Genomic DNA, 27,285 nt, shown 5'->3' on the forward strand with positions numbered 1-27,285 from the left:
ATTACAACTAAATATAGTTAGTACAAAATTAGTTGTTCCAAAACATCAAACTTTAGGTTAACTTACCATTAAAACACTTGACCTGTGCTAACTACACTCAAGTATCAACACTGCAGCTACAGTTTTTTTGTCGCTAGATGTCGCTGCGCGTCTTGATGACGTCACGTTCGTACAGGTTAAAACACCGGTCAGTGACGCTGCTCCTCGCCGGGTGCGGTGGCGCGCGCCTGTAATCCAAGTTACTGGGAGGCTGAGGCTGGCGGATCGTTTGAGCTCAGGAGCTCTGAGCTGCAGCGGACTATGTCGATCGGGTGTCCGCACTAAGTTCGGTATCGATATGGTGCTCCTGGGGGAGCCCGGGACCACCAGGTCGTCTAAGGAGGGGTGCACCGGCCCAGGTCGGACACGGAGCAGGTCAAAGCCCCCGTGCCGCTCAGTAGTGGGATCGCGCCTGTGAATAGACGCTGTAGTGCAGCCTGAGTAATACAGCGGGACCCAGTCTTTTTGTTCTTCAACAAACAGCTGGAACAAAACACAACATCAACAACAATGTCTGCACAACTTACGACAGCTTCATCACTGCTGCTTTATTATCTGGTTTCCATGAGAAACCCTCACAAAATCAGCTCAGTTTGTTTGTTCTACAGCGCCTCCACCTGGAGGAGAGGAGCAATGACCACCAGTCACATCAGTCAATGTAACACACATAAAAGAAACTAAGGTTTTCTTCAAACTTTCTTTTTTTCTTTAAACTTCCCACATGTGTGTTACCTTCAGGTTCTCTTTACTGCGCTATATACAGTGTTGGGCAATAATAAATTACTCGGTTGCTTCCCAAGAGTTCAATATATTTTCCTTCTGCAATGTCTCAACATGTAACATGTCTTCATCTTTAGTTTATGTATTTAACAGCATGTGACCAACTTGTACTGTATATAATACTATAATATTGTGCCATTTTCACAGATGCTGCTGTGACTTGATTCCTGCAAGTCACAGCAACTAGCAACTAGCTAGCAATGGCTAGCAGGAAACACACAGTTATCTTGAATAAATTATGTATTTCTCTGAGTTTGAACTCAGTTGCAAACACCGAGGATGATCTAAGTTCACAGTGGAGGTAATATTAGTTTTATTTCTATTATATTTAGTCACATTTGTTGACTTCCTTCCCACTGTCTGACATTATCAGTTGTATCTAATGTCTCCCTAAAATGGTTACCATGAATAAATTACACTCTTCTCTTTGTTTGAACATTACTGGAAACATTTGGGATGATGAAGAACACAATTCAACAAAATATAGAACATATGTCAAGTGTTTTTATATATTTTAATGCAGAAATGTTACATATTGAAGTTTTTAAAGTAGATCCCCCAGCACTGCTTTCATGGAACAAAATATGGCACTGTCATTTTTTTTTTGGTTTCCAAAATATGACAACAAAGATGTGTCTGTTAACCACGAAGTCAGATGTCAGACTGATGCTGGCTGGGATTTGACAACACAGACTCGAGTATTTTTCAAATGACAGCGCTTACATAACCTAAACTGATTTACTTACTCAACTTTCGAAACATTATAAAACCGATTACGAAAGAACAACTCCTATGCTTCATAAGGAACAGAGGGCCTCTTGTCTTCATAAGCTCCCGCTGCATTACACTAATCTTTAAAGAGCCCTCGCTGCCTGAAGTGCATCAGGTTTGAAGGGAAAACCCACGATCTGAGGAGTAGTTTTGGCTAGTGTCTAATTTATTTGAGTAAAAGTTTACATTAGGATGACTTCAACCCTGAGGAAAGTGTACCACATCACAGCATTCAGCTGGTATGCCTTCATCGTTAAGAGCATGGCTGCTAAAAATGGAGAGGAGTTACCACCAGGAATCTTTGTTTATGGAGGACCATGGAAGTACCTTACTTTTTTGAATTTGGTGAGCACACAACCTATATTAAAATAGCAGCAACACAAGCATACAGTAATATCTGTTGCAGATACGAAAAATGATACTGGAAACCAATAATGTTGCTTTTAATATTGCAGTTATTACAAATGTGCTTCTTTGGGCTGGCAGCAGTGAATGATCTACAACCTGGAAAAAAGGCTGCGGGTTCTCTGAAGAAATGTATAGACCTTCTCTTTTCTGTGTTTGCCTTCCCTGTGGGCATGGTGAGAAGCACATCTGTGAAAATCCTGCATTGGTTTTAATCCTAAAATAAGGATTGTGCAACACATTAATGCTACACTGTAAAAACAATTTGTAACTGGACTGCCTGAAAAATTTTAAGTTGACTGAATTTGACAGACAAGTTGAAGTACTGGTAATATTTCAAAACAAATAAACTTTTCTAGTCAAATAATATAAATAAATAGTAATTCGGTTATATCTGAGAGACATGTTCAATAAGCTTAAGACAGGGGTCTGCAGCCTTTACGATCAAAAGAGCCATTTTTGGCCAACAAAAAGAAAAAAATCTTTCTGGAACCAAAACTATTAAATTCTCTTTTTTCACTGAAGACTCGTTGGCATCCATAAGACTAGTTACTGTCAAAACTTAGAGGAAAAGGCACAGAGCAATACACTTATGATATGCGGCACATGTTAATTTACAGAATATTTAATATTAAATTTAATTTAATTTGGTCTAAAGGCTACATTTTTTACAGTTGGCAATGTAAAAATCACTTTACACTAAAAAAAAAAACACACTCAAACTCTTTAAAAAGTTTTGCAGATCTATAATCTTTTGTTGAAATAATTTACTATTCTTCTTTGGATAAACTTGAATCTTTGAGTTTTGGAAACTTGAAATTTGATCGAAGTGAACTGTGAACCTGATTTGTCGTGATTTTGGTTCCTGAAAATTAAATGGTCTTAACTGATTGATGAATGTTAAAATTCTCAGAGATTTAAGTTTATCTAAAGAGGAAAACTAAATTATCTCAACAAAAGATAAGTAGTTGGTAAAACTTTTTCAAAACTTAAAATCTATTGCAGTACGTTGCCTTGAAATTTTGAGTTGTCTCAACTTTTTCATAGACAACCAACAATGATAAATTAAAATTAAAATGTTTTTTAAAAAGTAAGAGTTATAATGTTTTGCCAAAGTCACAGGGAGCCACTGAAGGCGGGATAAAGAGCCTCAGGTTGCAGACTCTTGGCTTAAGATATTAAGTTGAACCAATAACTCTCCGATCACATTGACAAACAAATTTTAATTAATTGTAATTAATTAATTTAAAATCAGCATTTTTTTTTCTTTAGCAATTTTCGCTTGCTCCTGCAAATTCATTGCAACATGCCTCACAATGATTTTAAAAAGCTGCTGTGAAATCAGGCATTCTAGGCTGCAACAATCCCAAATAAGACCATGAAACTCTTTAGGGACTGAATAAGAGTTGTGCAACACGTTAACTCTGTGTTCTCTGCATGTTGTTTAGTTTGTTGTTCTGCTTTTCTGGACGATCTTTGCCTACGACAGAGAATTAGTCTACCCATCTACGATTGACACCTTCTTCCCCCCCTGGATGAATCATGCGATGGTCTGTAAATTTGCACGTTCAACAGTTTTGTGCCAAAATTTAAAATAATCTTGTTTCTCCTGTCATAAACCATCAAACATAATGAGTTATTAATACCCTGTTTTCTCAGCACACATTCGTCCTTCCTGTTTTACTTGGAGAAGTGCTGCTTCAGCCTCATATCTACCCACAGACCAAACATGCGCTGGCAGCATTAGGAGTCGTTGGCCTGTCGTACTTATTTTGGTAAGTGCTGAGTCAGCATGCACAGCAGAGTCATCATCAAACGTGTGCAAACTTCAACAGGCATGTAGTTCAAATGCAAATATCTACAGAAACACTGGAATCTGGGTGATGCAAATCTGCAGAAACTTTCTTCTTAACACTTCTTCTCGGCACTTCTATACTTGATGAATCCACAACAAGCAGAGTTTAATGTATTTTCTTTTATAAATTTCATTAATTGTGTACAACAAAATATTGATAAAGTGAAAAAGACAATTACGTTTATCATATCATTTAAAAATCATGTAGTAACACCAGTGAAGCAATGTAAGACCCATGACATTTAAAACAAGAATGTCATTCGTGTTGACATGAAGAGGAGCTACACCAGTGGCAATCTGGAGAAAAGTAACATAATTTTAACAAAACGGCTGCCTTGTGTCAGACCTCATGTCTCCAGCCATATCAAAATCATTTAACTATGAATAGTGACCATAGAAATTAACAGAAAAATTGATTAAAATGAACTTTAATCAGTTTTTTACCCTTGTGGTTTTGAGATGAATAACACCAGTGACTGAATTAAAAGCTTCACATGAATTTCTAAAATAAATGACATGTAAAATGAAAAAAGTAAGACATCTGACTTTCCACGTTTTTTTGTTTTGTTTTTTGTTTTGCCTTCTGTATTTCCTGTATTGACTCTTTATCCATGAGGAACTTTACAGCAGTCATTCTCAGAGACTGGGTCGGGACCCACTGGTGGGTCACAGGAGATTTTATGTGGGTCCCTCAAAAATATAAAAGTCTATGTAAGGACTTGATCCTTCATTCAACGTGGTTAAAGGCACACCAGTATCTAAATGTGTCCATGTTCCCACTGTAACCAGTCTAAACATGTCCAGTGCAGCAGCTTTTATCAGTTGCAAACAGCTTGAGGTGGAAAATCATCTGTACTATCTGCAGATCCTCGTGTCTCTGCTGGAACAAACCAGAAATATTATACACTATGATCACAGCACAGCGTCCTGAGTGTCAGCGGGTGAAAACCAGTGAATATTTGCATGAGCCGTAGTGAGACAAGATGATCTGACAGATACAGAAACACTGACAGTTTATTTTCTTTTCTTTCTCTCCAAACGTGTTCTGCAGGATTATATGGGTGTATTTGTCAGTTGGCATTTGGGTGTATCCCCTTCTTGCCCACTTCAGCACGACTGGTCTGGTGGGCTTCTTCTTTTTCAACATGTCGGTGGTGACCTTGCTCTACGTGGTGGGAGACAAGCTCAACAGCCGTGTCTGGAGAAAGAGACATTAAGTTTACCACTGGTGGCAAACAAAGGATCGCATGTTTATTTATTGTCTCTACTCACTTTCATTTTCTCTCTCTTTCTTTCATCTCCTGACCAAAATGGCAGCAGAAGAAAAGTAATTCGACCTCTCTACCACATAAATGGCCAAAGACTAATCCCTCAAAGTGAGTTTATGGAACGAGCTGCATTTCATCTTTTATGAATGAAAAATTTAATTCATCAGCTTCACCACTGTCAGATGGTGGCCATTTTCCTCTGACATCACAACCCATTTGATAACTCATTATCTACTGTTGGACTACAGCTAACATTAGCAATCAACCACTTTTTAGCTAACTGTTTGGTAGTGTTAGATGATACAGGAAAGAGGAAAGGCAAAATTCATTCTGAAATATCAACAGAAACATGAATTTATGCATTTCCCGTTGCATAGTGTAACACTATCAAACACTACCAAACATGTTAGCAAAGAAGTGGCTGAATGCTAACGCTAGCTGTTGTGTAATGGTAGCCATCAAATATGTTGCTTTGCCTTGAAATATGGTCCAGTGTCCCTCTGGATTGTCACTCTCCATTTTCAACTTACGCTCTTACATTAATTAAGCATGTTAGCTAACTGCTAAACTGGGCTTCTGTTTAGCAAACAGTAAAGCACTGTTTAGCATTTAGCTAAAATCTAGCTAGAATTATTGCATAACAATTAAGAGTTGCCACTGTTAAGGTCTCAGTGCTGAAACTTGTGTAGCACTTACTTATAAAGTTCGATAATGTGTATTTCACATTGCACAACACTTAAATAATGTAATTTAAGCATCAAAGCAAGCCTAATAAAGCAAGTACCACTGAAAACAATGTCACAAAATTCTCCTGTTTCTGTATTTTCATTTTCATTTCAAATTATACAGTTAGCCAATAAATGTAAGGATCCACCATCAAAATGACCACAGGGTCCCATAAAGTATCAGGAAACAGTAATTCAACCTCTCCGCCACCTAAAATAGTCAAACAATACCTTAAAGCGAGATTATGTAACTTTTGAAAAAAGAGTTAACACAGTCATTCTCTTACAAATGAAAACTTTAATTCATAAGCAATTAAACACACCATTATTCAATTAAATACACTCAGGGGTTTTGCTGCCACAGACCAGCAGTTTATGATGGCTAATGTTAGCAAACCATAAGTTTTGTAAATTTCAGACACATCACTGAGTAACTTTGCTGACTATATCATGTTTCTGCTACTGATGCATTAGCACAGCATGTTAGCTAACTGCTAAATTACACTGAACAAACAGTAAGTATTAAAAACTAGCAAAAATCTAGCTAGCATTATTCCATTACAATCAACAGTAGCCAGTGTTAAGCAAATGTTAGTCTCATTTTAAAGGGGTTAGGCCTATTTGCTGTCTGTACTGAAAATGTAATTGTGTAACACGTATACCAACAGCTCAATAATGGGTATTTTACATTGCACAACACTTGAATAATGAGATTTAAACATCAAAGCAGGCCTAATAAAACAAGTACAACTGACAGCGACAGCACAAGAAATCCTCTTGGTTCTATATATGCATTGATTTAAAATGAGACATACTATATCATATATACTATATGATATACTATTCACAGATTTCAAATGATACAGTCAGGATCCATCAATCAGAGGGTGGGCGGATCAACCCCAAAAAATATTGATGCAAAGTCTTGATTTAAGTTTTGATACCAGCGTGATCATTCACATTAATGTACATTTCCTTATTAATCATTTAAAACTGCCATCTGTTTAAGCAATCAGTAAGTAATTAACAGAGAACTGTAAAAGAAAATGGCTCATGTTTGGTAAATTATTTAGTGGTAATATTCATTAGCAGAATAGTAGTAAATTATGACCTTATTTGATTGTACATTAGGTACTTTTAACAAAAAAAAAAAAAACAGGTAATATCTGTGATCCTGGCCATATTAAGCACCAGAGTTCCCCTCTATGCAGAGGGGAGGTCATCAGTAATTCATTACCAACGCCATCTTTGACGTGAAAGTGCATATTTTTCCACTAATCATGGAACATCTGGAGGGGTTGCAAGAATAACTTGATTTGTAATCCAAAACACAGCACCTTGATCTGATGTCATCACAAATCCATCCAATATATCCAGGAACAGCGGCGTTTTTGTCCATTAATCACAGTTACTGGGATGATGATTATTTTTTTTAAGAAGCTCACCCTCCATGCAAATCTCTGTAGCCTTTAAGGTGGTGGAGATAGTTGGGATCTGCATCCACCAACCCAACAGAAAGGATCTTGGCCAATAAATGGACATCTTCTTCAGACAGATCGTTCTGTTGAAGAGATGAATGTAATTAGACAGAATTTCCTTTTGAAATATTATGAACAATTACAGCATTTAAATTACATTACTCCATGGGTGGTTCTGCATTATTGTGTACTATTACTGCCTGTGTTTGTGTGAGAGAGTGTGAAGGAGCTACAGGGGACTAAAATACTACTATTATTATTAATAATAATAATAATAATAATAATAATAATAATAATTTTCTCCCTTTTTTTCCTGCACCATCCAGATTTTGCTAGCCCTTTGCTTATACCTTTGGATACTACTATATATGAGGGGTTCTTAGCTGCCTAGCTTAGCCTGAGCAGCCCCCACACACAGTGAGTGAATGATTTCTTTTTTTTTCCTCAAAGAAAAAATAACTCACCTTCTTATTGTTGGCAGATGATTCATCAAATGATGATTTCTGATGTTTATTTCCCTGTCAAAGATAAAAATCATTACAGAAAATCATTTTTTCCTTCTTCCTTCTCCGCATCACTGCTCACTCTGGTCTGGTGCAGTTCACCCAAACATCAAAAATACATTTTCCTCTTGCCTGTCATGCTATTTATCCATCTAGATCAGCCATTCCCAAACTTAAGAATGCCATGGCCCAATTTGAGATCTGAAAATCTTCTACGGGCCAACCGAACCTTTAATCATAACTCTGATCAACACACAAGACTAATCGTACCAATGACGAGATATAAGATACAGTCCTGTGTTAATGTGATGTAACATCTGTTAACTGTGGTCAGATAAATGAAGAATAGCACTAATTTAAATACAGTGCCTTTGTTTTATCAATTTGGATTACAAAATCAGAACTTAAAAACATTTAATTTATTTATTTTTAATGACAGCTCGCCTGCAGTACCTTCAAGCCCACACTTTGGGAATCACTGATCTGTACTGTTTTGTTGTGAGTTGCTGAGTTTTGGAGACAAAGAGTTGTCTGTCTTCTCTTAAACATAATGGGACAAACGGTCCTTGGCATGTGGTGCTCAATGTGCCAAAAAAAAAATGTCTCTTTCCAGAAATCATGACCTTATTGTGAGCAGTTTAATGCAGGAGCTGGTTTCTTTTTGCAGTAGAATCAACCAAAACTACTTTCTTTCTACTGAAAAAGGAACTCCTACATGAAACTGCCCACAACAAGGTCTGTGGATTTTCCTGAGTAACTGGATCGTGATTTATGGAAAGAGACACAGAAGCTGAATCCCTTCCAGTCCCATTATATTGGAGAGAAGGCAGACAAATATCCTTAAAACTTGCAAAATTTTCTAGATGGATAAACAGCACTACAGGCCAGAGGAAAGATATATTTCTATATGGGGTGAACTGTCCCTTTAAAGTATGATTACTGCATTATTCTTTGCCAGATGACATTTTAAAACACACAAAATAATCTCTCTTAAGGTTTACTCACCTCTTTGAGTCCTTTTGAAAAGCAAATTATGATGAAGAGAAGGCCAGCGACGATCTGAGCATGTAAAAAGAAAACATCAGTCACAGCCCTCATTAAATGAAAACTTGGATTACTTATGTATGCTCAAAGCTAAGAGAATTTTAAACCATGTATAAAAAAGGTTTGTACTTACTCCCAGCAAGTGCAACATGTCTCCTTTTCCTGCTTCTGTCCTGCGAGTGTCCCGATTTTGCTGGGACAGACTGTTAAAGTCACAAGGTAAAAACACCCGAAGAACCAGCTGTGCAGGATGGACTGCATTTCAACAAGCACCTGAAAGATGTTAATCATCAGACACGTGTGCTGTTGTTACGTAAATGTGTGCGTAAAATGGCCAGTTGTTGTGGAAAGAGGGCCATCATCACCTCTCAGCCATAACGCAGTCTCCAGTTTAGATCACATCTCTCTGTCATCTGCAAATAACAACAAAAGAGAAGAGTTACGTCTGGCCTATGAGCTGTAATTTCACAGCGTCACCACCTTTCCACCTGTAAATTCCAGTTTGCAGAAATCATGTTCTGACCCACATACATAATACAACCAATTCTATTTTTAAACCAATAATTTATTGCAATTAAGGTGCAGTGTTCTGTAGCATACTGTATTACCAAAAATGTTTGCATGGATTTTATTTACTTATTTACTCATTAAATTGGCACCGCTAAAGCCCTTCATATCCACTCAAATTCTAATGCAAGTAAGCCTGGAAGTAGATTCACTCATATACAGTACTTGAGCACAGTTTTTAGGTACTCGTACTGTTATGTTATGTCACTTCATACTTTTACTTCATTAATTTTATAAATACATTTTGTTTTTGCTTCACTAAATTTACTTTTATGTAGAATCTACAAAACAAGACGGGGACCAAATAGACAAAAGCTGGAGACAAAACTAAAACATCAATGTTGGAAATGATTCTCCAGCAAGGACCAAGAAACAGATTTGAATTTTTTTTTTTGCATTTTTTTATTTACTTACTTACTTATTTATTTTTTACCAAACATTGACAAAAAATACTATAAAACTAATCAACAACTGTGCGAAAGTATTGAAATTTAGCTCCACTTTAACCTGCAAGAACATTAAAGTGCTGCTTTTCATGTGAGATGGCTCTTGCCAGGGGGCTTCAAACAGTTTCAGGTGAGACTCAGTGAATCAAAGAGAGAAAAATATCACAATAGTTGTAACATCAGTTATCAGAATGACATCACATTTAGGATAGCCTAAATGTGTGAGGTTTAGTTGCAGGGATAGTTCAGAGATACAGTACTTTAGGGGAATTTCACTGTTTTTTCCCAGAGTCAGAAACTAATAATTAGGCTATGTTGGCTCAATAGTTCAGTGTCTATAGGATCAAACAATAATGTATAACAATAATAATGATTTCATAGATGTCCAGGAATTTAGCAAAACTAAGAACCTTGTTTTGTTCTTGTTCTGACTGTTTTGAAAAAGTAAAATTTAACATTACAGGTCTTCAGCACTACAGAACTACAAATCTTGTGTCCAGATGTGAGAAAACGTGCTTGTTTGGTACAGACCATATTCATTATAATATATCTAATAGCAAAAACTCCAACAAACATCATCTTTTTTTCCAGTGAAAAGGAATCTCAATCTGTCAAAATGATCACAGTATGTACTTCTCAACACTGCAGCTACATTTTTACGGCACTAGATGTCACTGCGCTTTTTATGACGTCACATTTGTGCAGGATAAAAACTCAATGAGTGAAGCTGCTCCTCGCCAGATGTGGTGGCACGCGCCCGTAATCCAAGCCTCTGGGAGGCTAAGGCTGGCGGATCGTTTGCACTCAGGAGCTCTGACTGTGCTGATCAGGTGTCCAGTTAGTTAAATCATCAGTGTCAAATGCAAAACAGAATAAAACATCTTTAAATAGATTTAATTAAATTAAAAAAGCAGCTGTTTGAGTGCAGATATTTAACATAAAACCAACCCATCAAAAAGGGTTAATTTTTATGGGGACATTGGAGCAAACACCTCACTGTGCCACAAAGACCTGCTCAACAAAGTCTTGACTAATTGACCCGGTCAATTAGTCAAGGTCAGTCAACTGGAATAATATAAGAAAACATGTCAAAAAAGATGGATGTGGGTAACTACATTTCAAATTGTGAGGAAAAACTGTGTTGAATGAGGCCTAATCTACGAAAACATTTTTAAATCATGGTAGTTTGAGTTTAAATCATGGTAGTTTGAGTAGTTGTCATTCATTACTTCCCCTTGCTCACCATTTTGCAAAATCACTATGATGCACTGATTGTCAGCAAAACATTTCATCATTGTTCATCTGACAGTTTACTGTTTGAGGTTTTTAAAGGCCATCCCCCCACATGGATGCATGAATAAAAAAAAATAAAAATTAAAAAAAAACACCAGACCAACAGCACACAAATAATCAGGGCGACTATACAGCACAAGCCAGTTCAGTATAAATCGGTGTATTGACAGGACAATGAAAAACATTATGTAAACCAGGGACACTCACCTTGCTTTGCCTGAGGGTCACTGACAGGAAATGACAGGAGACCAGAGGCCAGTTAATAAACAAGTATTAATAATAACATGATTTATCAGATAAAATGGATAAACATTAAAAGGCTCACACCTAATCCCAAACTAAAACACTGTTTTTAATTGTTTTAATTAAAAGTGACTTACACAGTCTTATGTTATAATAGTTATGTTTACCCTGTTCTGGATTGCAGGATTAGAGCTGCTCTAGGACTTCAAACAGGCAGGTTTAACTTGCTCACTGCTGTTTGTGAGGGAACATGGACTGTTTGTAATATCTAAAACAGGGATTGACAAACTTTTTCCCCTCAAGAGCCAAAACTGGAACTTAATGTTGGGCCATGAGCCAAAAGCACACATCTAATAGAGTATATAGTTAAGATGCAAAATGATCGTAAGATCCCAAGTTCCCTTAACTTCCTGTGCAGAGTCGTTCTACCTGTCTGCTCAGATAGTGAAAAATAATTAATAATTACGGATCCTATTTAAAGAGTTTTTCAGATTATTCTGGGTCATTTTGCCTCTTTTGCACAAGAAGGCAGCTGCTTCTACCTGCTTCTCAAGGTGGCTAGTTTAATTTAATTTAGTTAATTTAGTGTAAGCGTGTGTAAGGGTGTGTTTATTGGACGAGTGGATATTTTGTGCAAGTACAAGACACACATATATATGTATATATATGTATATGTTCACATATAGCTGGTGCAGAAAGACGCATGCGCGTGTGCGCCCCATCTAGAACACTGTCGATCCGTCGCGACGTTTCCTCGCCTTCATAAAGTAAAGTGAGTGTAAAAGCGGCAACACTTCCGATTAAATGAGTTTGCCTTCAAATTAAAGGTCATTACTTTTTCCACTTCCGCTACACTACATTCAAATTACACCTTACAGATGAAACGTTGAGATTATCCTGACATAACACGCGTATCTAGCTGGGAACTGGATATATCGTTTCACTGTCTCGTACGCCTGTATCGCTATACTGCTATAAACATAACTTTTATTTCTAAAGGCAACCCGGAAATTCAGAGTGTAATACAGCTACTCTGACGTCTTTCACCGACAGCACCGTGCAGCAGTTGTTGACAGAGTAGAGGCTGGACAGGAATTTTGTTAGTTAGATTTTGATATTAAATATTGAAAATGTGCTGGGATGCGTGATTATAACAGTCGAACCAGCTAGCGAGCAAAACACTGGAGGACAATAACACTGTCAGATCCGGTGGGTTTGGTAAGATCTGCTATTTTTGCTTTAACGTTATTTAAGACTTAAACATGGTTGTAACTTGTTCAGTGCTTTTGCAGCACGTAAAAAACTGAAAGGTCTTTAAGTTGCCATACTTACCTAAGTTGTCACCTTACTAAATGAACTCTTAGCTAATTAGATCATGATCTGAGTAACGCGAAGTTAGCTTGCTAACAGTATGGCACAGTTTGGAGAAAAGCTATGCTATATTAATGTCGCCACGTGTCGAATACTTATTCTAAAAACTGTTTTTTTAAATCGTGAACTGTCATTGCAATAATATTATGTGACGTAATGTCATACTAAGGTGGTCAGCTTGCATCAGTCATGCCCCTAAACTGTATATAGTGGTCATGACTGATCTGCCTCGCTTGCAATCATCATGCAACGTCAAGTGGCATGCTAACGTCAAGCTAGCTGACATCATCCGCGGCCCTCCGGTCACTCCAAAATACTACTTCCGCTTCGAATTTGTCATATAAATTTGAGATGAAGTGAAGCGGTTATTTATATTTTATTCTTCTGATTGGCGGCACTTACCTTGAGTTCTTAGTTGTGGGTTAAATGTGATTAAATAGAAATATCAGCATTTTATCCAACTTAAAAATGTTTAGGAGTTAGCTTTAGTTTGAAATTCCAGACGCACCAAACGGAAGTGGTGCTATCTGATGATTTTAGGTAACTTAACATAATTCATCTATCACCGTTAATTTAACTGCAGCTTACTTGGCTAATCTGTTTACATGTTACCTGGTCAGCTTTGAGTTCATGGTTATATATACAAAATGAAATCCTAAATATAGTAATTAAGCTAGCCATACTTACTTAACGTTACGCGAATGTTTTAAGTAGCGTTTGTAATGTTATTTAGCCACAACGTTATTTGGCTACCTTGCTAGGTGATCCTAGCTGAAGTGGATGTTGCAACAGTAACTATGGATCTGTGGATGTGCTCTGTGAGGTTTTATTAGCCGAGGTGTCCCTCTTGTTTTCACAGAGACGGGGGTCCTGCTGGCGTGTGTAGTCAAAGGGAAGAGCTACAATGCTGTGCTGGGGAAATGCTTCCTACGGACAGTTGGGCTTGGGTGGGATTGATGAAGAGATTGTAGTTGAGCCGCGGAAATGTGAGTTCTTTCACGGGAAGCAAGTGTGTGATGTGGGGTGTGGCCACAGACACACATCCTTCCTGCTGGAGGATGGGACGGTGTACACCTGTGGCTGCAATGACCTGGGGCAGCTGGGACATGAGAAGTCCAGAAAGAAACCAGGTTGGTGATTTTTGTCATTTTAAAATTTTGTTTTGTGATATCCCTTCAGTGTTTCCCCTCTGTTGACTGGTTTGGGGGTGGCTTGGTCGCACAGGGGCTCATCATTCTACCTCCTACATCTCCTTTCTCAGATTTAACACTTTGAAGGCATAGATGGGAATTTTTTATTTTTAGGTGTATGACTTATGGCCAATGCATTACCTAAAGTAGATAATGGTCAGTACCACTGATATATGTGTGTGTGTGTATCTGTATTGAAATAAGCAACATGAGAGCTCCCTGAAATTGAAGCCAAAACATCTTGATCACCCCCTGGTGGCTGGTTGCAGTAAATGTCATAAACCCTGCACCTTCCATTTTCATAAATAGGACATAGGCCAGTCTACAACATCAAAGTACGGGGCTGCAAATAATGATTATTTTCATAACCAATTAATCGGTCGATTATTTCCTCGATTAATTGATTAAAAGTTGTTTGCCCATCAGTTGTCAGAAAATGAGGAAAAATGTTGATCACTGTTTCCCAAAGCCCAATATGATGTCGTCAAATGTCTTGTCTTGTCCACAACCCAAAGATACTCAGTTTACTGTCATAGATGACTAAAGAAACCTGAAAAAAACTAATTTTAGAAGCTGCAATAAGAGATGCGCAGACTCTCTGAGTGATGTAATCTGCGCAAGATGACAATGTGGGTATCTGTGATATTTTGACTTCAGGTTTCTAAAATGGGAGGAAGCGGAGACACGATGTCCATCTTTATTTATGTCAATGGTTGACACGCCCCAGTTTGGGAAGCTAAGCACTGCACTGCTATTTGGCTTAAATAATAGCAGTTTCCTGTCAGAAAAGGCTGTCTGACAGCAAGGTGAAGTAGTGAAAATATTCTAAATATAGTGTATACTTAAGCTCATATTGATTTTTCATAAAGTGGCTAAAATATTTTTTGCTGCTAACCCTGTCCACAGCAGTGCGTTGCTTATCATTCTGGATAGATACTGCTGCTTTTCCAAACTGGGGGCATGTCGGCTGACATCTACTGCAGGAAATACACTGACTATGGATAAGTACCTCATACATCCCTGCTTCAAAAAATTTTTGAAGAATCCCTTTAAGTTTCTTTCTTACAGGCCAATACAAGAAGGTGTAGGGCTGCATCATTAATCAAAATAATATAAATTGCAATATGACCAAGTGTAATATCCAAATCGCAGAAGCTGTAATTTTTTTTGATAAAGCTAAATGTGTTACAAAACCGTATTATAATGACATACTGTAGTGCTGCAGAGATGCACTGACTGAGCTGGTTCCCCTGAAACAAAGGTAGGGGAAACACTGCACTTGGTAAAATCACTCGTCACATTAACATTTCTCTTTGTCGTCTATCAGAACAGGTTGTGGCTCTGGATGCACAGATCATTGAGGCGGTGTCATGTGGAGAGTCCCACACACTCGCACTGAATGACAAAGGGCAGGTTTTCTCATGGGGTCTGGGCTCAGATGGGCAGCTGGGCCTAAATAACTTTGAAGAATGTGTTCGTGTGCCTAGGTAAATTCAGAAATATTTTGATACTGATTTGCTCGGAACCTGTTCTATTTGTTTTACATAATACTTGCTTTCTTATGTAAAGAAACAACATGTAAATGTATCAGCATATATTAGTTGGTAGCAAAAACAATTCTTATTTTCAGGTGATTACACACAAGTGAAAACATACTTATTTTCAATTTCTGCAATATTCTACCAATAAATCCTCATTAGACTTGTAATTAATTCTTTGTGCATATGATGGGATGTTAATTTATTAACAAAAATGCAAACACATTCTAACTTCTTTCTCCCTGTAAAAATGGCAGAAACATAAAGAGTTTGTCAGATGTACAAATTGCTCAGGTAGCCTGTGGGTATTGGCACTCCCATGCACTTTCAAGAGGTGAGAATGGTTTGTACCCACATAATTCACATTTATTCATTCAGCTTATTGTGTTTTTCACATGTTAAAGCCTGTATTTCTTTTCATAGGGGGCCAAGTCTTCTCCTGGGGCCAGAATCGGTACGGACAGCTTGGGCTGGGAATAAGTGGACAGAGCATTTCCACACCCCAGATCATTCAGTCTCTGCAGGGTATTCCTTTTGCCCAGATATCAGCGGGCGGTGCTCACAGCTTCGCCCTCACTCTCTCAGGAGCGGTGTTTGGTTGGGGGCGAAACAAGTTTGGTCAGCTGGGTCTCAATGACACCAACGGTGGGTGGTCAAAGCCTTTAAGTACTTGTGAGAATTCAAGCCGTCGACTCAGACTAACTGTCAGGAGGTGTTTTTCAGATCGGACTTTCCCGACCCTGCTGAAGTCCCTGAGATCACAGAGAGTGATTTACATCTCCTGTGGAGAAGATCACACAGCAGCATTAACCAAGGTAAGTTATATAAATCTGCAGTGTCATGCGTGGAAGACCTTGGTATCTGTAGTTAGCTTTAAAGGGATAGTTTGCCTTTTTTGAAGTGGGGTTGTATGAGTTACTTCTCCACAGTCAGTGTATTATTGACAGTACATGGCTGCCAGCACGCCTCCACTTTGTAGGAGCAGCAGGAGTACTGGTGTAGGAAATTAAGCAATGTACTGCTGTGGACAGCGCTCAAAATAGTATCCGTTTAAGTGTATGCTGTATTTAGATTATTTTCACTGCTTTGCCTCACCGTCAGACAGCCTTTTCTGACCAGCAGCTCCTGTGTTTTTCCAGGCTAAAATGACTGTTTTTGCCAATGGAGTCTGGTTTCTTCATAGAGAGTGATAATTGGCTCATACAATGGCAGTTTCCTGTCAGTAAAAGGTACCTGAAGGCAAGTTAAGTGGTGAAAGTATTCTAAATATAGTGTAAACTTAAGCTGATATTGATTTTTTTCTTTATTTTTTTTCCCCTCTTAAGTGGCTTAAATGCGTTTTGCTGCTCACCCTGTCCACAACAGTCCCTTGCTTAGCTTTCTACACCGGTACTCCTGCTGCATCTCCAAACTGAGGCTGTGTCGACTGCCATCTACTCTAGGTAATACACTTGGATAAGCAAGACTATGGATAAGCACCTCATACAACCCCACTTCAAAAGCTCCAGACTAGTCCTTTATTATCGAAGTGGTGTCTGATTAATGGTGGTACATTACTTGTTTTTAAAGCCTTGATAATTTCTTAAAAATTTCTCTCCATTCATAATTTCTCTGATTGTATTTAATTAGCCAGCCTAATTGCTTACATCTGGTCTCACAAGGACTCCACTTAACACAGCTGCACAACAGAGTCCTCAATATTTGCAAAGTCAACCTGTTAAGCCATTCTGACAGGTTTTAAACAGCTACAGTTTTACAAGAACATATAAACCACTAATTTGGAAGGAAAAATTAAGGCAGACAAACGAACGAAGGTGAATGTCTCATCAGTTGCTTTGTTGAACCTTTTATAGCATAATCACGCTAAGTTCAGAAGGTCAGTGTTGAACCAAGAAGTAGCCCTTCAAATCCTAACAGACAGTATCATTAGGTAATATTAAGATAATCACTTTGACATCCAGCTTAATCTTCTTTTACAAATGACCCCATGTCTCAGCAATTAAGCTGGTAAGTAATGCTTCCATAATTATTGGAATAATGGGCATAATTTTGAAAAGTAAGACACAAGTATTAGTTTGTGCATTTTAAAATTTCTATGGCTGGTGGATGAAAAAACTTACTTCCTGTCTAGGTGCCCAAAGTGCAGCAAGCTTGAGTAGTGGGCTGAAGTTATAGAGGAGGATCCCTGCATTAAGACTTGAAGGTTAAACTGTACACCGCGGCAGGGCTGGCTGTTTCCCTCTTATTAAATAGCTGGATTGAAATCACTAACATGTTAGTGTCCTCCATGCTTTCTCAGCCTGTCCCAGCTCTGGATACTGTGCTGTGTGTTAACATTTTGGCCTTTCAGTGCTCCTGTTCCTGGAAATGTCAGGATAACTGGTGTTGCTGATTTTACAGGAAGGAGGTGTGTTTACATTTGGAGCAGGAGGATACGGACAACTTGGGCATAACTCGACAAACCATGAAATCAACCCTAGGAAAGTGTTTGAGCTCATGGGAAATGTAGTCACACAGATTTCATGTGGAAGGTAAAATTTGCTGTTTGAATTTTTACACATTTTATTTCAAACATTGAATTTTACTACATTTTTGTTAGTTGCCATCAGTGTACATACTGTATGATTAATATTTTTCAAAATTGCTGTGAATTTATAAGACAGCACACGTTGGCTTTCACGCCCTCGTCTGGAAAGATTAACTCATTTGGGCTCGGTGGTAACGGGCAGCTTGGAACTCGCTCCACTTGCAACAGAAAAAGCCCCGCCCCCATCAAAGGCCCCTTTGTACCCTGCAACTCTCCAATGGATTCAGGTGAGTGAAGCTGAATTTAGTATTTTTTGAGGACTCGAAACAGAATGTAACAAACAAATAATTGTTGATAATAACATAAGTAGCTGTCTCCATCTCTGTCGCTATCTCTCATAATGGGAAGACCCACCCACAACTCATCCATTATTAGTCTGAATGTTAATTTATATGACCCAGCCTGCCTTATCCACAGATTAACTTTCAACTGTGGTCCGTGCATCACTGATACTTCGGTCATTCTAACATTTTAATTTATTGTTACATGTATTTCTTGCTTTTATTGCATTACATTGCAGACTTGGAGCAGGGCTGTTGTGTCAAGAGGATTTATGCTGGAGGAGACCAGAGCTTTGCCCACTATTACACTGCCAATGTAAGTTCTCATTTATAAAGAGCTTCTCACATAATTAAGGCTTGTCGTTGAGGTTTCTTGGAGATGCTTACAAATTTTACAGTAGATTGCAGAATTACTGTATTTATAAACTAGTAATAAAATGAGGGGATGTTTCAAATTAACATGCCAGAACTGTGTCATACAAGAGAGTGAATGTAATTCCCACGTATATTAAACCCCTGTCTTGACTGCAAGCGAGTCAGATGTGTTTTTCACTCACACATCTCACACAACAGAAACACTCATTTTAATTTTTGCAGCTGTTTACACCATCTCTGTGCATAAATGCGACCTGAAGCGTTTATCCAGGCTTCAAGTCTATTTTATCAAAAATAAACATATAAAGGTGAGGTCGCTATCCAGTAAAAAAGGCACTGAAAACATATTTTTATCCACATTTTGTAACGTAGGTGGAGCAGAGTGTGCTCCAGAGCCAGAGAGCAGCTCACTCTGCTCTGATTTAATCCCAGAGACTCTCCCTTCACTTTACCCAGCAGCTGAGAATAAAGACGCAGAAACTTCTGGAACTTCTTCTGCAGTCTTTATCATGGGCAAACAGTACATTTACTGCCAGTATACAACTTCAGTGCTAAACTTTAATCCCTCTGGTTGCCAACACCTGTCTGCTCTGAGTGCAGCCACACTGCTGTGCTTATGACACAATAATATGCATCATTTTTATATTAAAAAAAATAGGTAAAGAATTTTGACACAGCACAGAACTTTTTTTGTACTTGCAGAAGCAGTGCGATTGTTGCATCCTTTCTGTGTGCATTGGGTTTACTTAAGTTCATACTTTTCATTGAATCCTTTTTTAACTCATGTAAACCTATTTTAACTTGTTTCAACTTGTGTTTTGTCGTTGTAGAAGTTCCCAAACATCGATGATGTGAGGATACACGATCCACACAGAAAGATTTGCACCTTGAATGAGAACATCATACAGAAATGGCTGAATCATTCACCAGGAAGACTCCCATTAGAAATCTCCAAGTAAAGTCTTCCCCTCTTCTCAAAGACATATTATCGGTGTTATTGCTAGTTTTAGTTCATCATAGAGACATTTTTACAGTTGGACAAGTTGTCACATCATTTTAAGATCTTTATGGAGATTTGATTGTGAAAAGTAGTCACACTAATTACCTGCCTTTTATGATTCCTTTAGTGAGATTGACCTCGTGTTCTCTTCAGCAAGCTGCCTCAATGGATCCTTTCTGTCAACGAGGTAATCACATTTTAGATTAAGTCTATTTTAACCTACAATCTAGCCCCAAAAGTCTTAATTCATTATTATCAAATCCAAGACATTTTACAGCAGATGTATGTCAAAATACCAAACTATCAAACTATCAGACCTACTCCCAGGTTGGGCTTTCCTTATTTGTTTTCTGTGCCATCTCTTTCTTTTACACAGTCATCCAGATCACTACAGTACAAGCAGCAAATGTTCAGGGGTGGATATGAACACGGCTCGCCTCCTGCTTCACAGAGTGGTCCAACAAGATCACCCTGAGATCACACAGCAGGTCAGTGGTCACCAAAAAGTCCTGTCGTTGGTGCACCCAATCTATGTACTATGGATCATCATGAAGCAAATTACAACACAACTTTTAAATCTGAAAAATCTGCTTCATACCCACCTGCTTTAAAGGTTGTTTGTAATGATTTACATGATGACCCTGATGAAGGCCACAAACTGAAACACATTGGTGTAATAGTAGAATTATCTTATATACTACAAGTGCTGCTGGACTTTTACCTCTTTAGCCCTTTTCCCTTCCACATGTATCTTATAAGGAGGTGACGTTTTTCCAGAAACCCCTACTGAAAGCACAAAACGACTCATAAACAGCTACAGTGTGGACTTAAATGTGAGACAACAAACAGTGTGAGTGGCACGTGAGGCGACAGGAACAGAATGCATCACGAGTGCAGAGAAAACAGAACTGGTCAGCTCGCCAGTATGGTAGTGTTTTTGGCTTTTTTAAGTCAGACAACAAATATCAGAGGTTGAGTGGCTCAGACAGAGGGAGCTCGGAGTAGAGCCGCTCCCCGATCATGTTGAAAGCCAGCTGAGATGGAAGAGCTGGAAAACGTTGCTTGACACCGGCTGTCACCACGACCCGACCGCAGATCTAGGCGAACGAACAACTATCAGACCACTGTTGTGCGTAAACTGCAGGAATGGCTTCCCGACTAAGACCTTAACAATTGTGATAGACTTTTCAGCTAACTTGCACACAGTGCTTTTACAGAAAAAAAAATCATTGAGCACTGTCTGGTTTTGCCACAAGCCAAATTTCAAGCAGGAGAACAAAGACTGAACTGGTCTCGAACGAGCACTTAAGCCAGATCATTATCTGTGATAACTATCCTCACTGACACCATTATTACTGCTTGAGTGCAGCTCCAGCCTCTGCCAACATTAATGCCCTGCCACACCTTAATATGCCTTTGTTGCACTTTACTCCACCATCTTCTAATCACTCTTTAGTCAGGAGATGCATCGATGAGGAACTTGTACATCATTCATAATCAAAATACATATTTTTTTTGTCTCCCTCAGATTGCTGCCAGTCTGGAGAAGAACCTAATCCCCAGATTAAACAACTCTCCTCCAGACATCGAAGCCCTGAGACTCTACCTCACACTTCCAGAATGTCCTCTCTTTGGTGATCGGAGCAATTACGTGACCATCACCATCCCTTTTGCGAAATCACTCATCAGCATGAAAGACACTCCACTGAAGGTGCTAGGTAGGATAAGGAATGTTTTTTTTTATGTTATATATGATGCAACAATTTCTCTTGTTTTTTTCCCCCACAAAATGTTTGATGTTGATGATGATGTTTGCGTCAGGAAATTGGTGGTCTATGTTTGAGCCCAGAGTCTTCCAGCGGCTGGTCGAGTTATACAAGGAAGTGGTGGTGTTTCTGCTCCAGATGCACAAGGTGGGCATTCCCTCAGTGGAGCAGAGAATTTTCACCTGTTTCCTGGAAACGTCCCTCCGACTCCTGGAGATTCTGCACACGGTGAGAAATCTTAAAAAATCCACAGGTTTTGTGTCTCACCAGCTGTAAAATTCATTCAGCGTCTTGATAACGTTCATTTTCCCGTCGCCTCAGGTGAGCGAGAGAGCAGGGCACATAATTCAGTATGATAAATTCTACATCCATGAGTTGGATGACCTGATAGACATCAGAAATGACTACGTCACATGGATTCAGAGGCAGATGTACCCAATGGTGAGTCTACTGTTGATGTAAGTTTACTTTGTTTATTTGTCTATGTTTGTGTGTCGGTATGAACCATTTTTTTATGCCTCTGTGTCCTCAGGGTCATGATGGTGTGGTGACTCTGTGCAAGTATCCCTTTGTATTTGATGCCCAAGCGAAGACCACACTACTTCAGACTGATGCTGTCATTCAGATGCAGGTAACTTATTTAATCAATGTTTCTTTCTCCTCTTGATTGGTTTTACCTCATAGAATTGTATCTCTGACACATACAAACCCACCATTCCCCTGTGATATTGACAGATGGCAGTGGACCAGGCACAGATGCAGAACTTCAGCTCCATGTTCCTGCCAGCTGTGGAATCTGTCAACCCATGCCTCATCCTCATCGTTCGCAGGGAAAATATTGTTGGAGACACCATGGAAGTTCTCAGGAAGTCTAAGAATGTTGACTACAAGAAACCGCTCAAGGTAAGAGCTGCTATAATTCATATTTTTATATGGATCCTTAAAGGCTATGTTACTGCCCCCCACGTGAACACACATCTGTTAATGTAGGTCTATATTATAGGGTATTTTATTAAACTGACTCATGCTTAATGATTATATACAATGCTGTGCTGTGGCTAAGCCATTCACGTGCAAAAATGGGGTGAGCTTCACCACAAAGAATTTAGGGATTTCACCTTGTACAATCTATAATGTCATGAAAAGATTCAGAGAATCCAGAGAAACCTCTGCATGTAAGAGCCAAAGCTGAAAACCAACACTGAATGCCTGTGACCTTTGATCCCTCAGGCTGCACTGCATTAAAAACTGACCTTTATATAAGGGATGTTACTACATGGGCAAAGTGAAAACCATATATCAACATCCAGAAATGCAAACTTCTGTGGGCCTGAGCTCAACTGAGAGTCCACATTTCAGATTGTTTTTGAAATCGTGAACGTCATGTCCTTTGTGCTAAAGAGGAAAAGGACTATCCGTCAGTTTATTAACAAATCTGTTGCCGTTGAGATAAAGACATAGAAGGTGCCGCCGCTGCTGTTCTAATGTTTGTGACATTCACTGCAGGTGATTTTCGTGGGAGAGGAGGCAGTTGATGCAGGAGGCGTGAGAAAAGAGTTCTTCCTCCTGATCATGAAAGAGCTGCTGGATCCCAAATATGGGATGTTTCGGTACTACGAGGAGTCCAGACTGATCTGGTTTTCAAACAAGGTACTCACTGTGTAATTCACCTTTGTTTGCTCACGCTGTTAAAATGTCACCGGCCATATTTAAGTGTACTCTGAAACACCGTCAGTAATGGGAACACTGAAGTGGTCGTATTATGACTTAGTACATGTTAATGCCATGTCCAGTTTACAGTAAACAAGTTAAGGTCTTGATCTGTTTCAGTCTGATGAAGACCACTATTTGAGACTTTTTTTTTTTTTGTATATTTTGCTATTTGCTCAGCTTTTGTTCTGCACCTGCCCTTCTGTGTGTGCGTATTCCCATTTCTGAGTAGGCCTTTGTAAGTCGCTAAAACACATTTCACTCCTGACCCGGTCCACAGCAGTACACTGCTTAGCTTCTGTGCTGTCCTCTGTACTTCTCCAAACTGAGGGCATGCTGACCGTAGATAAATGACAGTGGTTGACTGTCCTTTGCAGACCTTTGAGGACATTGAGTTGTTCAACCTCATCGGGGTCATCTGCGGTCTGGCCATCTACAATCTCACTATAGTGGAGCTTCACTTCCCTGTGGCCCTTTACAAGAAGCTTCTGAAGAGGAAGCCGACACTAGATGACCTGAAAGAGCTAATGCCAGATGTGGGAAGGTCAGATCAAGGAACAGTCATCTGAGGTTCCCATTTAACATGTTCATGAATGTCAGTTTGACTTGGTGTTTCCTTTAACTCCATCTAAAATTGAATCTTTTAATGTTGCAGTTGCAGTATTTTACCAAAGAGAGTGCAGACTGAAAGATGTCACAAATGTGGTAAATGGTAAAATGTGTCTATTTCTGTTCAACTAGGAGTCTGCAGATGTTACTGGACTATACAGAAGACGACATAGAGGAAACCTTCTGCCTGAACTTCACAGTAAGACGATCGTCAAACAGTCTCTGTGGTGCATGAAGTGTCAAATAAACAGCTGATATCTTTGTGTCATACAAGCAAAATATAATCACTGTGTTTTCAGATCACAGAGGAAAACTATGGTGCCACAGAGGTTTTAGAATTAGTACCTAACGGAGAAGACATCAATGTCAGTAAATCAAACAGGTAAAATTTTCACTTATTCAATTTCCTGCCGATAGTTAGACGATTGCTTGCTTACTTTTGTGGATTACATGCCTTTTGTATTTGATTATAATGCTTACTGAGGTGAGATTTCTTCTATAAACCTGCTGCACAAATGCATCTAAAGCTCACCAATAAAGACACTGTGTGACAGTATATACAAATTGATATTATAGTTAGTGAAATTAAATGGTTAATTATGTTATTTTATTTTGTAAAAGGACTGCTACTGACTGCTGCATTATTTTTGTATTGCAGTTGCAAACATGTTTTTCAGTTTTTTGTGCAAACGTAGATTATGGCTTGTATTTATTTTATCAAAGGAGGGAATCAGAGGCGAAGGAAAAACTAACATTATACAAATAAACAATGCTGTGCTTGTGTCTTTTATATTTAAAATGTTTATGGAAATCACTTTGGTTTTATATTAATGAACTTTTTTTACCCTCCAGGCAGGACTTTGTCAGTGCATACGTAGACTACGTTTTCAACACATCAGTGGCCCCGCTGTTCGAGTGCTTCTATGCAGGCTTCCACAAGGTGTGCGGTGGAAAAGTTCTCGACCTGTTCCAGCCAAATGAACTGCAAGCCATGGTCATCGGGAACACCAACTACGACTGGACGGAGCTCCAAAAGGTCTCGTTTCAAACAGTGATTCGTGGAAATCTGTCATCACACCAACTCATTTTTAGTTTGTAAAGTAATCTTAAGAAAGAGAGTGGTTTTTTTCTGGGTTTTTTATGAAACCAACATTGCAGAACATGATGAGAAAATTAATATGTACAGCTAGATAAAAACTGTCTGCTCTTACCTGTGTAAAAAGAAAAAAAACTCTAGTAATTCTCCAAAATTCACTTGGGCTTAAGGTTTGGTTAAACCTAAATTGTAGAAGGTATTTTTACATGTAGATTAAAGGAACTGAGATGTTGATTTATCTTGTTTCATGTTGTGAGACAGCTGAACAAGTATGAAATTTCATTGCAGCTCATTAAAAATGATTGATGACTTCTTACCACTCATAAACAGACACTCATTCAGAACACATTCAGTATTAATTTTACCCCTAATTAACATAAATTAGGCAAACATAAACAGCTATTCCAGACTGGAAAGGAAATTTCTGAGAAGAGCTGGTAAATGCTGGTATTTAAATTTTGCATATTTCCTTGATCTCTTATGACATTTCACGGTCATCTTATGATTTGGTTTTTAATGTGGCTGCTGAAGAACAGACACTCCGGGATAATGTCAGAAAATTTGAGTAAAATACAGACTTTGCTTATTCCTTCTAAGTGTGCAGCATAAAACGTAGATGTGTGGGGGTAATTTCTTGGTTCTCTGGTAATACAAGACTAATTTTAATTTGCACAATTTTTTCTCTTCACCCTTCAGAGTACTGAATACAAGGGTGAGTACTGGACGGATCATCCCACCATCAAGCTCTTCTGGGAGGTGTTCCATGACCTTCCTCTAGAGAAGAAGAAACAGTTTCTGCGTAAGTGCTCCTCACACCATTTTAAAATGTTTTTCACAGGGTGCCTATGCAGTATGGAAAATATGTTTAGAAAATATTCCTTTTTTAAATACAAAATTCAGACTTTCTAAAAATTAATTAAAGCAGAGTGACAGTGTATAACTGAACCAAACCAGGACATCTGTGACCAAATTAGTTTGAGAGGAAATTGAATTTCATATATAAATAGCACCACAAATAACCAAATATTAAGCTTGTCTAAACTTTTAAGGAGTTATACAGTGAAGTAGTAGTGAAAGGACTGTCTTTCCTGCGTAAGGAAACCATACTTTTAGGTTTGTGTTCACTATCGTCATGGACACATTGAATAAATTAGGCTGCACTGTGGAAAACTATGGAATTTTGAAATGGAAAATGTGTAGGACCCGTTTTTTTTTTTTTTATTTACTCACGTTTCATGCTCAGCCGTAAAACTAAAATGATGTCTTCTGTCTCTTTAGTGTTCCTCACTGGAAGCGACCGCATACCCATCTTGGGCATGAAGAGCCTGAAACTGGTGATTCAGCCCACAGGCGGAGGGGAGCATTACTTACCTGTTGCCCACACCTGCTTCAACCTGCTCGACCTGCCCAAGTACACGAGTCGAGAAACACTCCGTGAGAAGCTTCTCCAGGCTATAGATCACAATCAAGGCTTTAATCTTGCCTGAAAATACACAGAAATGCCTAGAACTCCACGTCCGGACTGTTGGTGACAACCACAATCCCAAATGTTTAGTTCCGCAGACTTGAATCCCTCTGTAAGAACCGAACACCAGGTGAAAAAGGACGACAATAGAAATGACTAAGAGTTGGATGTCTAGACTTTCATGTTAATCTTGACTTTGATTTTCCAGCTTTTTTCATGCCATCACAGTATTTGATGCATATATTACAAGTTCATTCGCATTTGATATTGCTCTTGTAGATATGCTTTTATTCATGTTTGGATATGACAAGTATGATGAAGCAAACTACTGGTATATACAACACAGACAGAGCATACAGCAACATAAACACCTGTAAAATAAAATGAAATGCAGCAGCATTACCTCACTGGAGCTTATAGTGTACTAGTGAGATGTTTCTGTTATATCAGAGGCAGCTCAAAATATAATGTAGTCCAAACACTGTGGCCTCAAAATGACCAGATTTAAATCTACTTCTCTGACAGGGTCTCTGAACATTTTAAGCTCCTCTGCGGTAGTAGTTTCTGCATGGCTACTGCAGTGAGTCTTCAAGTATTTTACAGGAGTTCATGCTGTTGTGTCCACTCCCCTGTGCATTAAATGTTTGAACCCAGACAATGTAAACTAACTCTCTTTATGTTTGACATAAATTCTGTTGTAACATTTGATTGAGAGCAGTGTGAAGCGTTTGCTTTAGATCCTGTGTGGATTTTCTTGGCTGTAAGCCTTAATCAATCCACAAATAAAAACAGTACAGCCACTGAAATAAATGTGAGTTATTTGGGGGACAAAATACTGTCCTGTTACAGGCACTTTTGGGTACTGTACTTTTGGATCATG

At 38.7% G+C, this 27,285-nt stretch overlaps 2 protein-coding genes and 1 long non-coding RNA gene across 6 annotated transcripts; 2 read left to right on the forward strand and 1 right to left on the reverse strand.

Moving 5' to 3' along the window:
- Positions 1-1,079: 1,079 nt before the first annotated feature.
- LOC146315251 (androgen-dependent TFPI-regulating protein) lies at positions 1,080-6,194 on the forward strand. The gene is made up of 5 exons (XM_084735820.1): positions 1,080-1,935; positions 2,046-2,171; positions 3,444-3,545; positions 3,655-3,770; positions 4,902-6,194. Exons 1-5 carry the CDS (start codon positions 1,783-1,785, stop codon positions 5,065-5,067), a joined length of 663 nt encoding a protein of 220 aa, XP_084591946.1. The 5' UTR covers positions 1,080-1,782; the 3' UTR covers positions 5,068-6,194.
- Positions 6,195-7,028: 834 nt separating this feature from the next.
- On the reverse strand, positions 7,029-13,048 carry LOC146315252 (uncharacterized). 2 transcript variants are annotated; one of them, XR_014771838.1, is made up of 5 exons: positions 12,750-13,048; positions 11,382-11,401; positions 8,830-9,281; positions 7,786-7,839; positions 7,029-7,404 (listed from the first exon to the last, which is right to left on the reverse strand). It is a non-coding gene; the product is annotated as an uncharacterized LOC146315252 (long non-coding RNA). The 2 variants fall into 2 exon arrangements; XR_014771837.1 differs by lacking the exon at positions 12,750-13,048 and having other exon boundaries at positions 11,382-11,767.
- herc4 (HECT and RLD domain containing E3 ubiquitin protein ligase 4) lies at positions 12,443-27,215 on the forward strand. Of its 3 annotated transcripts, XM_084735406.1 has the most exons (24): positions 12,445-12,635; positions 13,648-13,918; positions 15,306-15,465; positions 15,774-15,850; positions 15,940-16,161; positions 16,240-16,331; positions 17,917-18,047; positions 18,176-18,330; positions 18,624-18,700; positions 19,590-19,714; positions 19,887-19,946; positions 20,136-20,247; positions 21,288-21,477; positions 21,581-21,753; positions 21,847-21,966; positions 22,058-22,156; positions 22,261-22,428; positions 23,032-23,175; positions 23,613-23,779; positions 23,977-24,043; positions 24,144-24,226; positions 24,697-24,880; positions 25,637-25,739; positions 26,219-27,215. In XM_084735406.1, exons 2-24 carry the CDS (start codon positions 13,693-13,695, stop codon positions 26,425-26,427), a joined length of 3,144 nt encoding a protein of 1,047 aa, XP_084591532.1. In that variant the 5' UTR covers positions 12,445-12,635; positions 13,648-13,692; the 3' UTR covers positions 26,428-27,215. The 3 variants fall into 3 exon arrangements, 1 of the variants encoding a protein (XP_084591532.1); XR_014771835.1 differs by lacking the exons at positions 24,697-24,880; positions 25,637-25,739; positions 26,219-27,215 and having other exon boundaries at positions 12,443-12,635; positions 23,613-23,830; positions 24,144-24,214; XR_014771836.1 differs by lacking the exons at positions 24,697-24,880; positions 25,637-25,739; positions 26,219-27,215 and having other exon boundaries at positions 12,443-12,635; positions 23,613-23,805; positions 24,144-24,196.
- The last annotated feature ends 70 nt before the right edge of the window (positions 27,216-27,285 follow it).

Source organism: Lutjanus erythropterus, chromosome 14, assembly GCF_056507025.1.
Source record: "Lutjanus erythropterus isolate fLutEry1 chromosome 14, fLutEry1.hap2, whole genome shotgun sequence".
NCBI classification, from domain to species: domain Eukaryota; kingdom Metazoa; phylum Chordata; class Actinopteri; order Lutjaniformes; family Lutjanidae; genus Lutjanus; species Lutjanus erythropterus.